The sequence below is a fragment of the Tursiops truncatus genome, chromosome 3, assembly GCF_011762595.2.
Source record: "Tursiops truncatus isolate mTurTru1 chromosome 3, mTurTru1.mat.Y, whole genome shotgun sequence".
Classification (NCBI taxonomy): domain Eukaryota; kingdom Metazoa; phylum Chordata; class Mammalia; order Artiodactyla; family Delphinidae; genus Tursiops; species Tursiops truncatus.
This window is the reverse complement of record NC_047036.1, coordinates 57,647,028-57,664,858: the sequence shown is the minus strand read 5'-3', so window position 1 is coordinate 57,664,858 and position 17,831 is coordinate 57,647,028. Positions and strand designations below refer to the sequence as shown.

General features: G+C 38.7%; 1 protein-coding gene across 6 annotated transcripts in view; it reads right to left on the bottom strand.

The window, feature by feature from the left end:
- Positions 1–17,831, bottom strand: part of ARHGEF28 (Rho guanine nucleotide exchange factor 28) — a 278,789-nt gene that overhangs the window by 106,360 nt on the left and 154,598 nt on the right. For all 6 annotated transcript variants that reach the window (XM_019929841.2, XM_019929844.2, XM_073802206.1 and 3 more), the window contains 2 exons: positions 7,040–7,161; positions 3,124–3,404 (listed from right to left, as the gene is read on the bottom strand). In XM_019929841.2, the coding sequence (XP_019785400.2) occupies positions 3,124–3,404; positions 7,040–7,161 (403 nt within the window). The remainder of the gene's footprint in view (positions 1–3,123; positions 3,405–7,039; positions 7,162–17,831) is intronic.

The window sequence follows — 17,831 nt, the reverse complement described above, 5'->3', positions numbered from 1 at the left end:
TTTCCAACGTGGGGTTTTCTCCTTGGAGAACTCATTGAGGGCCTCCACCTTGACCTTGAGGAGGAGAGGACAAATTGGAGGTGGACTTCACACTTTAATTCAACTCCTAAAGATGGTGGAGAGCATAAAGTTATTTCTCATAAAAAAAAAACTAAAGCTTAGTTAAGAAAACCTTTCTGGTGAATGCTGATGTGTTGAGTATTACAGCAATGTAACTACAAGTATTTTAAGGTGCTATATAGGTTCCTTAGTTCAGTGATGATCAGAAAGAGACCCGGGGTGGGCGTGGAGGGGAGATTTGCTGATGTCTTGTGCCTCTGCATTTGTCTTTCAACTTGTGATCGCCATACTAATGAAAATTAGTTCAAATGGTTGGCTGCCTACGAGAATATCGTGTTTTAACACAAGCCTTTCCAGTTATATACAGCATTTCTCCATCACTATGAATACACCCTAGAAGTATTTTATTTTATTCTTTATAGTATACTTTAAAACATTCCTTTTTCTATTCATTCAAACTGGGCTACTATTTTCCTTTGTTAAGCTATTAAACTAAGATATTTGGTATCAAATAATATTATTTAGAATAATAATAGTCTTCAGGATTACCTCTAGGTTTCTCATTTTATAACCATTTTTCAAAACCCCATTAGTGGGATATGAAATAGATTCAATAGGTTGTGACCAGCATTTTCTTTTCAAATAGTATAGAATAGAAAAAAGCAGAATATATAAAATAACATGTGGAATGTAACATTTGTTTAAATTTTATGTGTGTGTGTGAGGGGAAGGTTCATGGTATTACAAGGATTTCTTTTTAAAACGAAAAAGAAATTCTTTTTTCCTTTCAAGAATTCTTTGTAAGACAAAAAAGGTTTAAAAAATGTAAGTTTTAAAACAAACACTTGTCTTTTATCACCAAATTTTTGTTACAAAATTTTTAAAAATAAATGTTGCATTGCTTATTCTCCCCTCAGTTTTTATTGTGAGCCCCAAAATTTCTCCTTCATGAGAAGTTCCCAGCCTCTGGGAATAAATTCACTTATTAATGAATTGGGTGCATTTCACTTTGGGTTCATTATCAATTGTTCCTTGTCTTCCACGATGACACCCACTGAAGGGAGGGTCCCACGGCCATGCCAGGGCCAAGATGGAGCTTTCTGGGGAACTCAAGTCCTTTCTCCTCACTCGTTTATTTTTCAGAGGAGATGGAATGTACAGGAGGTAAATTCAGAAGGGACCATTTTCTCATAAGACATCATCATCCTCTCCTTATTCCCTCCCCCACACCTGAGCTATGACATCTTTACAGAGGCTTCAAATTACCTTTACTCAAACTGGACAGTTTTTCTTATATTCAACTCCATCTGCAGCAGTGAGATGTTTAAATGTCCCAGAGAAGACCATGATCAGAAGATACAATTTAGATATCCTGTGAATATTTGCATATGCAGTACAGAGAGCCCATCTTTGGCTTTTCCTCCTTTTCGCTAGAGAAGCTCCTATAAAGAGCTTATTCACCTCTTGAGATCTGGGTCACAAACTCAACAGATCTTAAAGATCCTGCCAGAATGCATTAATCACATGGTTCAATCTGTCTCTGCAGAGCTCTGGAGAATCTTGCCTTGACCGTCAGCCTCTTGTCCCAAGCAGATTTGTGGAGAGCCCAAAATGTCCCATCAGTTCAATTTGCAGCCATGACCATGCAAGTATCTTTAAAACCATAATTCACACAATAAAAATCTAGAGAAAACCTTTTATTATTTATGCACCAGACATTACTCTTGGTACCGATATCTGTTAAAGTTTTATAACCTCAAGTTATTGTATATCAGTGCAAAGTGGAGCCCAGTGATTGGCACCCAGTGACTGCTGCTTCCCATCCCTTTCACTCCTTTCTGATTAAGCCTCTGTAGAATATTCATTCAGATAAATATTTATATACACACACATGTGTGTGCATTCTATTTTCATTTTGATTCATAATTTTATGTGTAAAACTAGACATATAATCAGAGGTCTAAGGCATGAGGAGAAAACAAGCTATTTCCTAAGGAAAGTAGAGAGAAGGATAAAACGAAATCAGTAAAAATGGGCCTATTCCCTAAAGAAAACAGACAACAGTACGAATGGATAAGACGTGAATACAAAGGTACAGGGTCACACACACACACACACATATATAAATATGTACAGTCATATCCTATACAATAAAACTATTGTTTTAGTGACATTTTTACACATACAAGAAACAGTGTAAGGTAACTATAAGTTACAGAGCATAAAAATAAAACAAACACCCATGAGCCCACTCAACTTGAAAGGAACATTGGCCACACCATTGTTTTATTCCTTCTCATTCTCTACATTGCCTACTCAATGTTACAACTATCTTAAATTGGGGGATTTTTATCCTCTTCATTCTCATTTGTGATTTCCTTATTGCTTAAGCACATTATACATGCCCTATATTAACAGATTGTTTGCTTCTGCATTTTATAAAAGTGAAATCTAACTGAAGTATTTTGTGGCTCCTTTTTTGTTCCACTTCATGTTTCTAAGTTGCATATGATTATGCATGTAGATGTAGTCGTAGTTAATTCATATTCACTATAGTAAGGTATTACATTGTGTAACTATAGTGTACTTTATCTATTCATTCCCCACCATTTGGGCTATTTCCTACTGCAATAAACAGTCTTACATATGTCTCTTAGGACACAGAAGTAAAACTGCTGGGTCATAACATATATGCGTATCCAACTTTATAAGGAAATGCCAAAGTGTTTTCCAAAGTTATTATACAATTTTCACTCCTATGAACTGTACACAGGAGTTTCTATCGCATGCATTTTCACCAAAATATGGTGTTACACTTTTAAAATTTCTGCTTATCTAGTAAGTATTAAATGGTATCTCGTGGTTTTCCTCTTTTATATTTTTGTCACTTTTCTTATGTATCTTACTTTCAAGTCGAGGAATATAAGAACCTAAAAGGGGGGCAAATTTTGATGTAGAAATAAAAATGGTGGGGACAATAACAATAAGAAAATAGAATTTTCTAAGTCCTGCTACAAGGTTCTTTGATTTTCTACATTTTCCCTCTAGAATGTAGTACCTTACCTTCTTTTCTTTAGATGACTTTGTTCCTTTTCAAATCCATGAAGACCAAAAGAAAGATTCAAACTGGAAGCATATGAACTAGATGGTGACATCAAAGACGGCTGGGTTTCGGTGTGTGATGGGACTTCTGTGTTCTCATTTGGGGGGTACGTGCCAGCACTGGTTTCAGTAGGAAGGATGGGCTTGCTGTTCTGAGGCCCTGGAGTAGAGCCCATGGATTCAAGGCAAGTGTTTTCAGTGATTCCCTCTATGTTAATATAGTTAATATCCAAATCACCAACCTGGTAGTTGAAAGAAAAATAGTTGCTGAGCAAAGAATAAAGTTTTCATAATTTAAAAACCTTCCAGCTTATTTATCCTTTTTTGTTTGTTCTTGTTTTGCTTTATGTAAGCAGAGAATTCTTACATGATATATTTTTGTTCACATGGTTGCTATCCCATAATTCACAAAAGGAAGAAGACTGAGCATTTTATAAACTTTATTACAAAACCAGAAACTGACTATGCTTTTAGCATTTTATGAACCACTGACTCAAAAGAGGGGAAATGTTTTAAATACCTGAGAGAAAAACTAAAGAGTAGGCATTTTAGCTTATAAAATAGTTTATAGGAATCTGGGTAACTAAGTTAGTGGTGGTCACATAAATCTGAGTCTCCCAAACAAAAAGAAAACCAAATAAAGCTACATAAGACATATGGATTTAGCATAACTAGAAGACAGACAATGCCCCAAACTTTAAATTACCTGTAAATAATAAACATCAAATCTCAGCAAGAAACCTGTCATATACTTGCCATAAGCCTTTGCATAGAGTAAGGGCAGTCTGGAAAAATCTGCCTGGTAGGGAGAGCAGGGAGCTAGTGCAGGGCCTAAGACTGATCTAAAATCATCACCAGGAAGAGAAAGTACAGCTTCCTCTGGACCGTGTGAAAAAAAAAAGTCCCGGTTGATCAAAGCGCTTGCTCTACGGAAGGGGCTTAAAAGTACTGGTGATCTGAGGTGGTGGTCATCAAAAGGCATCACTTCTGGGGGAGAAGACAGTAAAAACGAAGAGAGTAACACCATTTAGAAATAAGACACTGAAGGGGAAAAGAAGCAAAGGGGGAAATGCAGGGCCCTAAATCAACTACCATCATAATAATAATTTACTAAGGCAAAAACAATCAAGGAATGCTAGTGAGTGAGAGTCAAATCAGTAACTGGATATGTACAAAGACTCAAACTAACTCCTCACAAGATACACAATAATTTTTTAAAAAAAATAGTAATTTTACTGAAAAGAAACTTGGTAGATCAAAGATATCACCAGTAATGGGACAAATTATTGTCATGTGCCTCCTGATACAATGCACTGAGAAGAACATGACATCACCTCTGTAATATTCCTGCCTATCACACATAACCTGAATCTAATCATAAGGAAATATAAGTCAAACCAAAATTAAAGGACAGTATAGCAAAAAACAAAATAAGAAAACAAACAACAACCTGGTCTGTATTCTTCAAAATTATCAATGTCATAAAAGACAAAGACTAAGGAACTGTCCCAGCTTAAAGGAGACTTAAAGAGACACAACAACTAAATGCAAGATATGTTATTGAATTTTCTTTTGCTACAAGGAACATTATTGGGACAATTGACTAAAATTGAATAAGGTCTGTAGACAGCTAATAGTACGGTGTCAATGATGATTTCCTGATTTTGGTAACCATATGTGCTTAAGTAAGAGAATATCCATGCTTTTAGGAAAATACACCATGAAAGACTGAGGGGTAACGGGGCACCATATTTTCAATTTACTCCCAAATGTTTACTATTTATATACATATCATAAGCATTTGCATGTACATACACACAACACATACTTAGAATAATAGAGTAAAATATGGTAAAATTTGGAGTTTTTTTGATAAAGAGTATACAGAGATTCTTTGTGCTGAATTATGTAGGCTTGAAATGATGTCCAAATTAATGTTTTTTCAAAGTAGTTTACCTGACAGAGTAATTTTCAAAGTAGTTTTTGTCATGTGAGTTTCCTCATTAGATAGGCTGATAACCTTGAAAATTTACAGGAAACATCATAAACAAGCTAGCAATCTTTTCAGGCTTCTGTGCCAGGTTGAAGGAGATGAAGAAAATTAGATAAAATTCTTTCCAGATATTGCTAGAAATTATTTTTGATATGCAGATTTTGGACTCGTCATTTTGTCCTTGCTATTCAAATGGACACAGGAACAGTAAAAGAAATGATGTAACTATACTACACCGATATAGTGAACTTTGTGATTTGTATCCAGATTTTGAGTTTTGTTTTCATGGCCCAAATTCAGCAATCCTCTTCCTCATTTCAGTTTATCAATCAGGCTGTTCGTACTCTCTTTAAATGTATGATTCACATTATTAAAGCAATATTTCTCTCACTCAAAGTATTTCCAAACAGAAATTGTATCCTAACTTCATCTTTGGTTTGGGAAGTTTTGCATTTTTAATGTATTTTAGAACATATAAAGACACAGTTTGCCTCCACATAATGTCCAGTCAAGTATAATTTTAACTACTTGACGTAGATGGAAGTGCTGTAGTATTCACTGAGGTTCAGAACGAAAAAAAAAAAAAAAAAAATATATATATATATGGACTCAAATGTATTTCATTTAAATGCTGAGAAAATATGGCAACAGAATAAAACCATTAAAATCAGAATGTGGCTAGAGCAGAGTAAGTCCAATTACCTTGTATCTTCAAAGACTGTCCCCAGAACTCCCACTTTGTCCTAAACTCTGTGTCTCTCCTAGATTTCTATAACTAGGGCTGACATTCAGCTGCTTTACACCAAAAAAAACTATACCAGTTATTTACAGCTGATGTCCATTCTGATTTATTGGTTCTTCTGTCGTTTTGAATATCATTCCGATCTATGCCATTTATACTAGGCATTTAATGTAACAATGTTTCATAACCCAAAGGAAAAAGCAAAGACATTCAACCAATGGGCTGAACTTGAGACCTACTAGACAGGAAAAAAGTTTATATCAGAGAAAACATCAGTAAGTAATAGGGCTCAATATATGCACACTAACAATAACAACAACAAAGGGTAAAACAGATTATTGCTCAATGAACATCTATATAGTGTTTCTTATGTAGGGATTAGGTTTTAAAGCCAGGGGGTAAAGCAGAAATTGTGTGCTGTCAGAATTACTCTTGAAACTCCCTTAAGTCTCTCATAAATTAGGGCGTGCAGAAATTTTCAGATCTATAACTAAACTTTAATTTTTATAAATATTAAAATTTGAGGATCACTGAGCTAGAGAAAAGACCAAAGAATAAATCCATATGTAGATGCCATTCAAACCATCCGCCTGTATGAGTTTTAACTCATAAATCTCTATCAGGGAATGGGTGGAGAACTCTAAAGGGTTCCAGGTTCCCTACAACATGACACCATTCTGTTTTAATATTAAGGCTCTATAACTTAAGTACATGTTAACAGGTGTGTTGTGAGGATTAAGCAAGTAATTTGTGTGACAGCTTCACGTGGGGCTGACATCAAGCTCTGGCTCTCAGTGTTTGCTGGATTTGAATATGAATACTGCTTCATCAGGTCGGAGAAGAAATTGGTCTCCCAAATGTCATTTCCAGTTTTGGCCTCATGGATGAGCCCTCACACTCGTCTCCTTGAACGGTGTCCTAAGACTCCTCCCACGGTGCTTCTCGGTGGGAGCTACGGTGTGCTGTGTTCTGAAGGAAGGACCTACATTAAATGCCCATATGGCGAGATTTCACAGCAACATCACCTGGGCTGCGCTTAGGCGGAAATTTTCAGAGGAACACAGCGATGCGGAATGTATTTCTCACATGCTCAGGTTTTGAAAAGAGGGCAGATCCCCCTAGTAACATCACTCACACCTTACCTGATCTATCACCATGCAGTTAGCATAGACTTCATCACCGCCATTCAGCATGTCAGAAAGCCGGTCAGCAGCAAGGAACGTTGGGGGATGCTTGGATTTTTTGAGGACATCAAAGGAATGATCTAGAGGAAAAATGAAAACAGGACAAATAAAGTAGTAGGAATTTATTTTACAGTTAAGCTTTACCTTCTTAATCAAACCACAAGAAAAAAATCAAGATGGCATTTTGCTGTCTTCACATATTAAGATCAACACTGCAAATGAATAGCTCTAGATAAACGAATATGTGCCCATTTCAAGCAGTATTTTTCCAATCATGAGAGATGCACATAAAAATCAATTAGGTTTTTAGCCTTCAATTCCTAACACTAAACTAAAACTCGTTTCACTTAATAATGTGGAAGCATTAGTGATCATACTGTGAGCCTCGGACTCCATTGAAGTGTTCAGACTCCAGACCCTTTACTCAAGGACCCAAGATAGGACACAGTCCAGCAGTTCACTGCCTGCTGAATATGCATAATCTCATTCAGAAAGAGTTTTGCTCCTATTTCAACTACAGAAATGTTTTTGCTTGCTTCCCACGTTCTCAGGTTTGTTCCAAACAGATGAAGTTGCTCAAAGTTGAGTCCCAGAGAGTTGAGATGCTACTGTATTTGTGGGGAACATAAAGTTGAAGGTAATAAAACACAGTCGAGCCAGAATGCCTCATTTCTTGTGACTCGGGCTAACTTACTTGATCTCCAAATACCTTTACAGAGTTTTCTCATCCGTAAAAGCAGATAATTATTATGCTTTCTTCATAGTGCAGTTATAAGGATTAAATGAGTTCAGATATGCAAAGCACTTAACACATGCCTAGCACTCAGCAACTGCTCAATAAATAGTCACTATTATATTTTATGTTTTGTTATTATTAATGGTGATTTTACTGTTTTCAGTGTGAGGTATAAGGTTATTAATACTAATCATAATATATTATACTAATAAGAGATTCTTAATATCTGTAAATGACTTTACTAGGGTAGACTGAAAGTTATATCCATAGCAAACGTCACCCTCACTGACATTCCAGTATGTTTTCTTGAGTAGGTACAAAAGGGATAGTGTTACGTCTATTCCATCAGAAATGGCACTAATCCTACCACCTGTCTTATTTATGTCATGGCTTAAAATCCAGGTAAGCCTGTGGGAATGAGTCAAGAAATGGAAAAACATTAATAACTGTTGCGCTAGTGTAACAGGAGTAAAAAACTCTATTCTTTCCTGGAAAGTCCTAGATGACATTATAAAATTTACATACAAATATGTATGAGCCAAATGGCCCAGGCCTCAGATTCTACATCTAAGTATACCTCTTCTCCACAGAACAGTCAAGTGAGATTTAATTAAGCTTCTTGAGGAAATATACAATGTAAAAGGAAAACATTGTTTATAGTGTCTCGTTTTATCAATTTATTTAAATAGTTAGCAATATAACATACATAGCCCATAAATACTTCATAAGTATAATTTTTATGATCAATTACTATATATTTTCATTCTAACTACAAAAAATAAAAGCATGTTCTAAAAGGTATAAATCAAGAATCTGACAAGCCCAATGTGTTCTGAAGAAAATACTTGCTCATTTATCATTTTCCAGCATGTTTGAAAAACAATCATAAGTAACTCAACATTGCCCTCTGAACTGTAATTAATCCAGCTTAACTGCTCTACAACATCTTAAGTTCACAGACTATAAAACAGCTGGCTTGGGAGGTTGGTTGTGCCCCTTTTTAACCATTTTGATCATGGCTAAATTAAGACTTCATTGAGAACTAGACCATCTTAAGAACTAACAATATACTCAACAAAACAATTGCAAACATTTGATGGATTTTAAGAACATAGAACTAGGGCTTCCCTGGTGGCGCAGTGGTTGAGAGTCCGCCTGCCAATGCAGGGGACACGGGTTCGTGCCCCATTCCGGGAAGATCCCACATGCCGCGGAGCGGCTGGGCCCGTGAGCTGTGGCCGTTGAGCCTGCACGTCCGGAGCCTATGCTCCGCAACGGGAGAGGCCACAACAGCGAGAGGCCCGCGTACAGCAAAAAAAAAAAAGAACATAGAATTAGATGAAATATTACTCCAAATTTTCTGGCACCAGTGAATGTATTGGCCAGTTACCCAATATCCAAGTTCTTAATTACCAAGAGAGCAAGTTCTGTGTTCAGCACTGACCCTTATATCTCCAGGATGAGCAGGACGACGAACTACTTCCTTTTTCACATACACAGGTAAAAGTCACTCGGATTCAACTTTTTCTTCCACAAACAAATCTACCTAGCCCGATATAGCAGATCAGAATCTATAAGGAGATCATACACAAGCAGTTAAATAAACTTAAAGATGGTAGAGTTACTTGGACCAAGTTGGGGTCTAATTTGTTTTCTGCATGATTAATTTGATCAGTGTTTTAGAAAATGATGGAATTTTTTTACAAAGACAGATCTATAATCTCTTATCTGTGATTTTGAAATCTAGATATCTCTGAAAATCAAAACTTTTTTCTTAAGTTTGGTTCAAAAATATATTTGTTGGCCTGACCTGAACTCACATGGGGCCCTGGAGAATCCCTATTTACCCCACTTGGTATGAACATTCATACATTTTGTTGCAGAAATACTACCATGCTAGATGACGGCACTGCCCTAGTGTATACTATGCAAGTCATATCATATATAAGCACTATGCCAATAAGATCTGAAAATTCTGAATTCCAAAACAAATATGGTCCCAAGAGTTTCAAAGAAGAGACTGTAGATCTCTATAAAATTAACCATAGCAGATATTAGACCAGTATTTCCCAAGATTTTGTTATTCTTCTACCAAATTCAGTTTTGCCATATCTATAGATCACCTCTATATTATATTCTCTAGTAGTTTTTAGATTGACTCACCATTTTCCTTTGAAAAAAAATTAATTTTCATAGAAATACCTTATTCTCACTGTAAACACCAGTATTTCCTGTCAAAAGCAGAAGGGAATTATACATACTAAAACAAGGGAACACAAAACAATAAACTACATTCTGACTAAACACAGTTTCCTCTCAAAGCTGAAAGTCTACAGGGCCTTTTCTCTGTCATAAAGGAAGAGTCTGAAGGATTTGAGAGGTGTTAAAGAGGCGATGGTGCCAACTGACCTCCTCCTTGAATCAGAAGGTCAAAAGAAAATGGAAAAGGAAATACCTGCCTTACTATGTGACTCAATGTCATCTAGTGTTAGGCTGGGACACCATCTCCAAGATCAACAATGCCCAGAAGAATTCACCCTACACTTTGGATAACCTGCCTAGACCCTGTCCTCATCCTGTTACTTAGGTAATGACAGTAAGTCTTGTTGGGGGAGGACACAACTGTACAAAATCTTAAGATAGTAGTGAGAAGGGAAAATCTTCCTCCTCTCTAGATCTGTCATCCCAAACCTGCCATGTAGATTTTCTGAGTCACTCATTGTAACTATTTATAAAACTGGCCCCCAAATCTTGTGCAGTGTAACTCTCTGGAGCATCCATAGCTTCCACTTGCCAAAAGGCACCGAAAAATAATAGGATCTAAAAGTGAACACAGACCAGCAACCAAAAGGTGACACAGACTTACTAGACTTCCACTCCTTTATTAACTTCAGCATTAGTCACTGCAAGTAACGGGCTTCAAACCAGCAGAATAAGATTTATTGTGGAAAGAAAGTAAGTCTTAAAAAGTACCTTCAGATAAACATCAGCTACGTATATTAAAGTGGTTAATGCTCTACTGTGCTTCAGCGCAAAGAAAAAGCACAACGGTTTCATTAAAAAAAATAAAACTGATCTTTTCAAGAGTTTCAAGATATAGGATTTCATTACTTCCATATGTAACCATTTAGTAGCAAATTAAGTGAAAAAGTATTGCCCCCCCGCCCAAAAAAAAAGTCCTTCAGGTGTTTCGTCAACGACCATATAGAATTAATTTGCAATAAAAAAATCAGCTCTTTGTCTTAAAGGAATGCTGTTTTGTAAATAGTTTGTCTTAGCAAAAAGCTAAGCAAAATCTAATCTTACAGTTTTGTTGATAGTATGAATTTTTAATATTTGGTGAACCCATATTTCAGACATGGTAAAAAAGTAACTAAAACTCAACTCCCATCCAGCTGCCAATTTTAAATTAGTGAAGAGCAATGTATTGCAGTAATTGAGAGCAAGGGTCCTGGAATGCTTGGATTCAAAGCGCTGTTCCACCATCTATTAGCTTGGGTGACTTTGGGCAAGTTACCTAACCTCTCTGTACCTCCATTACCTGATCTATAAAATAGGAATGATAATACTTCTCTCTCATAGAATTGTTGTGTGGATTACATTGTTTAACGTTTTAAGTGATTAGAACACAATCTGACACAAAGAAGGATTTTAATCTGACACAAAGTGAGCACTATGTAAATTCTTGCTATTATTATACAAGTAAATGAGGTTGTATAGTTTTGATACTTTCATGTAGTTTTGCTTCTTAAAAAAAAAAGATTTCAACTTTGGTTATAACTTTTCACATTTAAAATTAACCCAAGGTAACTGGAATGCACAAAACATTCCATTTACTACACGAAGAGCTTTTAAAACGTTTTCACTCTTATTTCAGACTCAGCTAATGTTAAGAAACTTTGAAAAGTCCATCCTGAACAAAGTCACCAAAAGACAAAGCCAACCTGCCCATAAAATTTACCTCCAAGGATGTAAGGATGAGATCCTTACGAAATGGGAGAGATGATAAGAGTGGGACGAACAAAGCATAAAGTCAGACAATCAGAGACAGCATTTCTCAAGAACAAAGGGACTATTTCAGAAACTACGATGTTCTAACATGATGAAGTGGACTCCGGCCAGGTTCTCCCTGCAGAATGCTTAGAGGATAAACAGTAACTCCGAGGGGATTCCCCCTCTCTCCCCCCTCCCATTATTCTCACTGCTCTGTAATGTGATATATGGAACTCTACAGGGACTCCCTGAAGGAGCAATTTTCATTAGCATTTCCTTGCTATAATAGATGCTCTAGTTAGGTGACACAAGAGAGACAACTGAAAGTAAATACATTTCACCCAGAGAAGGAAGGAGAATTAGTACTAGTAAGGAGGAGAGGGAAAGGCAGATGCCTCCCCGTTCTCTGACATTTACACCTATCCCAACTCTGGCAGGAAACAGTTAATAGCAGCGACCAGCCTACGGCCTCTGCAACCTGATTTCTAATGAAATCCAACTCTCCCTCAAGAAGCTAAGGGAAAACGTGGCCTACTTGCCTGGTTATGTAAGAGACCCACACCCAGACATAAACAAACGCGGCTAAGGCAGCCTTCTGCAAACCTGTTGCTGACCTGGTTTGGTCCACTCTGGGTGCCAAGCTCTCGCTGTGAAAGGCAGGAAAGGGCCTCTCGGTTCAGATCTCTCTTGCGTGTACGTGTGTCCCTTTCTCTCTTTCATTCATTCAGTTTTGTTTTAAACCTAGAATGACTAACCACGACAAAAACAGGTAAGGCTGACTTTAGAGTTCAATTCCCAGCACTGCACTGAACCCACGCCCATCACGGTCACTACTGCCCCTCCTGTTACAGAATCTGGTAGTCAGTTCTCAGGCCTCATGCCTCGTGTGACCTACAGCAGCCTTCGATACAGATGATCGCCCTTTTGCCCCTTTGTCTCTCTCTCTCTTCCTGCCTTTCCTTCTCAGTCTTCCTAGACTTCTAGATTTGGCAAGTTGCAGTGCTCCAGGGTTAATCCTCAAGCGTCTTTTCTTTCTCTCTGCACTCATTCCCCGGGTCATCTGAAAACGTGGCATCACGTACCATAATATAATGATGACTCCCAAATTTTCACCTCCAGCCCAGCCCTCTCCCATGAATACAACTGTCTCCTTGGTATCTCCACTGAGCTGTGCAGAAGCCAGGTTAAGCACAACAGGTGTAGAACACAACTGTCCGTTTTCCCTCCTACACTGGCTCCTCTCAATAAATAGCAACTCTTGGAGTTGCCCTGACTGTTCTCTCTCACAACTGAATAGATGCAGAACCTGACCTTTCCTCATCACCTCCACTACCACCCAGGGCACACCACCACCACCTTCCTGCCAAGACTATTACAAGGTACTGTCTCCTCACCGGTCACCTTGCATCTGCTCCTCTGTCCTAGTCTCCACAGCGTAGACAATGCACTCCTTTCACAGAGGAAATCAAATCATGCCATCCTCTGCACAATTCTCCAGTGGCTTCCCACCTCACCCTGGGTCAAAGCCAAGCTTTAGCACAACCTACAGAGCCTAACTGAACTTGCCTGGGCCCCCATTCCAATATTGGGGGCAGTTTCCCACACACTCAAGCAATCCTTGGACACCAGCGGAGCATCCTACAGCTCAACTCAACTCTGACACTACCTACCCGGAGACAGCATCAGATTCCACGGGTTAAGGGTTCAATCCTACAAGCTGCCCACCGCCCCCCACCAACTTCAGATGTCAGTTGCAGGTCCAGGTTGTTACCTGTGCTTCTGACTGGCTGCAGATTGGAGGTTACCACAAGCCCCTCCTTGGACTTCAGACTTCAGTCACCAGTACTTCTGATCAACTGGCTGAAACTCCGAGGTTCCCACGACTTCTTCCCCGGCTTTGATTAATCTGCTAGACTGACTCAGAGACCTCAAATAAACATTTTATTTACCAGATCACCAGTTTATTCTAAAAGGATCTAACTCAGAAACAGCCAGATGGAAGAAGTATATAGGGCAAGGTACTGGGAAAGATCGATGAGTTTCTATGCCCTCTCCTAGCAGGCCAGTCCCACAGCACTTCCACGTGTTCACCAACTGGAAGCTCCCCAAACCCAGTCCATTTGGGGTTTTGCGGAGGCTCCATTAAATAGGCATGATTGATTAAATCTTAGCCATTGGTGATTGAACTCAATCTTCAGCCCCCATCCTTTTTGGTCGAAAGTCACCTCATTAACATAACAAAAGCACCTGTATCACTTTTAGCACTTGGGACATTCTAAGGATGAAGACCAAATATTATTATTATTATTTTTTTAGACAGCAGGTTATTACAAATATTATTTCTTATTATAACCAAAATATCTCAATTACATAACCTGCCCCTCCTCCACCCTCAACCAACCTCTCTGAAGTCTGCTGCCTATTTTCCTCTTTCCAGGTTGGCCTTGTTGTTCTGTGCCTCAGGCCATTTACACCTGCTGTTCTACCGGGACTGCTTTTCTCCTGGATCCTCAGATGCCTTGCTCCCTCCCTTACTTTCTTCAGCTCTCTACTCAAATGTTATCAAAGAGGCTCTCCCTGACCATTATATATATCTATCAAATAGCAACCCCCTAAGCCCTGTCTTATTTTCTCCTACACCATATAACATCACCTAGCATATTATGCATTTATTGTGTATTGTCTGATTCCTTCTACTAGAATGTAACCTCCAGGAGAAGAACGACTTTGAAGGCTTTGTTCACTCCCCCAGTGCCTAGAACCAGGTCAGGTACATAGTAGATACTCAATAAATATTCTCCAAAGGAGTGAATACTTTCTCATTAAGAACACAAACTTTGTACCAGGTAAAACTAAGAAACTATCCTCTTCTGGTCTAGTAAACTTTCTTCCAATTCTGAAGGTTTTCTTGTTGCCCAGCTGTTCTTGTGCTACTTCAGGCTGTGATGGGAGTGTCACTTTCTTATTTCTCTCATTCATTCGCCCATTTACTCATTCATTCTATTTTTCAACATTTACTGAGTGTCTACTGACTACCAGTCACTATGCTACCTGGCCCTCAGCCTCCATCTCTGACATCCTCAAATTACAGTCATTATGGACGATCCCCCAGGAGGTCCCCTGCCAAGACTCCAATCACGAGGCTGTCCTTCTCTGGGCTCTTCTTGCCTGTTACCTCTGTGTTTTGTACTGTGTTGTCTACCACATTTCAGTGATGAGAGTTTCATTTTGCCCCTGCCGTTAGAACAAGTAACGTTCCTGGTTGGTGTCTGAGCTGAAAACAGAATCTCCCATCGGGCAAACCACCACACAGATGCTAAGCACTTCCTGTGTGACACCATCCGACACACCCTCTGTAGCAGTAGCCCAGGAATATTACTTCTTAATCTCTTTATAAAATAGCAGGTAGGTTACTTTTAAAGGAATAATGGGATGATCAGGCCGATTTGCAAAGTAAAGGTACTGGAAGAATGTATATATGTCCATGCCTCTTTATCGCTTTGTCACCGTTTACCCTTCCCCCTCCCCATAGCCTCAAGTCCATTCTCTAGTAAGTCTGTGTCTTTATTCCTGTTTCACCCCTAGGTTTTTCATGACATTTTTTTTTCTTAGATTCCATATATATGTGTTAGCATACGGTATTTGTCTCTCTCTTTCTGACTTACTTCACTCTGTATGACAGACTCTAGGTCTATCCACCTCATTACAAATAGCTCAATTTCGTCTCTTTTTATGGCTGAGTAATATTCCATTGTATATATGTGCCACATCTTCTTTATCCATTCATCCGATGATGGACACTTAGGTTGTCGACTACCAAACGTAAGGTAGATAGCTAGTGGGAAGCAGCCGCATAGCACAGGGAGATCAGCTCGGTGCTTTGTGACCGCCTGGAGGGGTGGGATAGGGAGGGTGGGAGGGAGGGAGACGCAAGCGGGAAGAGATATGGGAACATATGTATATATATAACTGATTCATTTTGTTGTGAAGCTGAAACTAACATACCATTGTAAAGCAATTATACTCCAATAAAGATGTTAAAAAAATAAATAAAAAAAAAAAAAAGAAAAAAAAAAAGGTACTGGAAGAAGATGATCAGGAAAAAAAAAGGGAAAGAGTAGAAGCAAACTATTAGGTACTTGAAGAGTAAGCATCTATTGGACACCTGTACCATATTGGGTACTTATACCGGTTAATATTACTATTATAGCTATCACAAATATAGCACTTCCTATGAGCCAGGCACTGTATGATTTTTATATATTAACTCGTTTGATTCCCAAAACAACCCAATAAAAGCTGTACTATTTGTTATTTCCATTTTGCAGATTAGGAAACTCTGGTGCTATTTTATTAACTTCCCAAGGTCACATTACTAGTAAACGGCAGCTCTAGATAGGCAGGTACTCTGCTAGGTAGTTCAAAGTACTTTATTTAATAATGGGAGTTACTGAGTATCCTATTTTGAGCCAAAGAAAATGGTATTTGAGCAATGCCTGGTATTTTCCCATTAGGAGGTTTCATTAATCGGTTACAGTGTGACTTGTGCCTCGGTGTATTCGTTCACTTCCTGGACCTGTGCTATCTGCCCCTGGAGATCTACTGCCAGAATATGACTGCAACAGAAAATACACGACGTCATCTGGGTTACCCACACAACAATATGCAAGACAACCAGGAAAAAACTGGGAAGATACACTAAGATGTTATCTGCTGTCTCTAGGCGACGGAGCACAGGTGGTTCTTACTTTCAACACTTTACTGTCTGTAATTTCTACATTTCTAATAACCATTTTAACAACTAAAATAAGGGGAAAAAAACAAGTCATGGTTTAAAAACTTGCCTCCTATTGTCAAAGAACGGCTGTAGGGGCTCATGCAAAACAGGTTATCAGTAAATAACCGTTATCAGATAATACACATGTAAACATATTAGCTGGAAATGTGTTACCCAAGAGTACCTAGTATTGTTTTTGCTCATCTGCTAACCTTACTCTCCAAAACCACAGGAGGTATTATTATGTTCATTTTGTAGATAAGAAAGTTCTGGTCCAAGGAGGGTGATCACGCTCAGACGTTATTAACTGATAGAAGCAGAACGCAACACAGCGCTGACAGAGACATCCTTTCTCATTGCAGCTCACTACCTCCCAATTTCCCAAATTCAAATAGCACTTTGCCAAATTCTGAAATGTACAGATAGTCCCTTCTCCCCATGGTCCGAGTGTGCTCTAGAGGAAAGAACAAACCTGCCCTCACAAGAGAAAATGAACATTGTCAGGGTACACTGTCATTTCTCTTCTTGCCTATTCTTCCTGTACAATTCCCCTAGGATTTTCCTGATATCAATCTTGGCCTGGAACATCTCTTGGCCTTACTCTTCTAAGCTGGACTTTACAACGGGGATTCATCCAAATTCCAAGATTAGCCTCAGCTCAGGAATTTCCTGTGGGTCATGTGTAAGCTAATGTTACTCAGAAGACTTTAGCTCACACCAAGATGTGTCTGGGAGAACCCAGGGAACCTTTGTCTACCAAACTACAGTGGCTCAAACATGGATCCAAATGTCCAATTCACGCTCAGAACTCAACTCACCCTCCTAGGATCCTGTAAAAAGAGGAAAGTAAGCCGTGGGATGAGATCAGGCCTCTCAGCCAGTCCTGTTCACAACAGTAACAGCTGAGGACCAAGTGAACGGACTCCAGAAGTGCTGGGTGTGAGCACTGTTTCTCCAGTTCTCTTCCTCAGATCCGCAGTTTAAAACTCCTTCGAAACAAGAAGTTACAACTTGGCAGTCTAAAATCAGATCCTAAAAGAAGTCCTTTCTGCTGTTTTGAGAGACCTAATTATCAAAAATATTGAAGAAGAAAACAAGCCTTTTCCCTCATAATACACTGGAGGCACCGAGGGAGGTGGGCAAAGAGAAGGAAGAGAGGGAAAGAAAATACAGGCTCAGAGAACAGCTACAATTTTCTCCCAACCCTTTCCAGGTCCTCATTCCTAATTATAGTAGCACGAAGT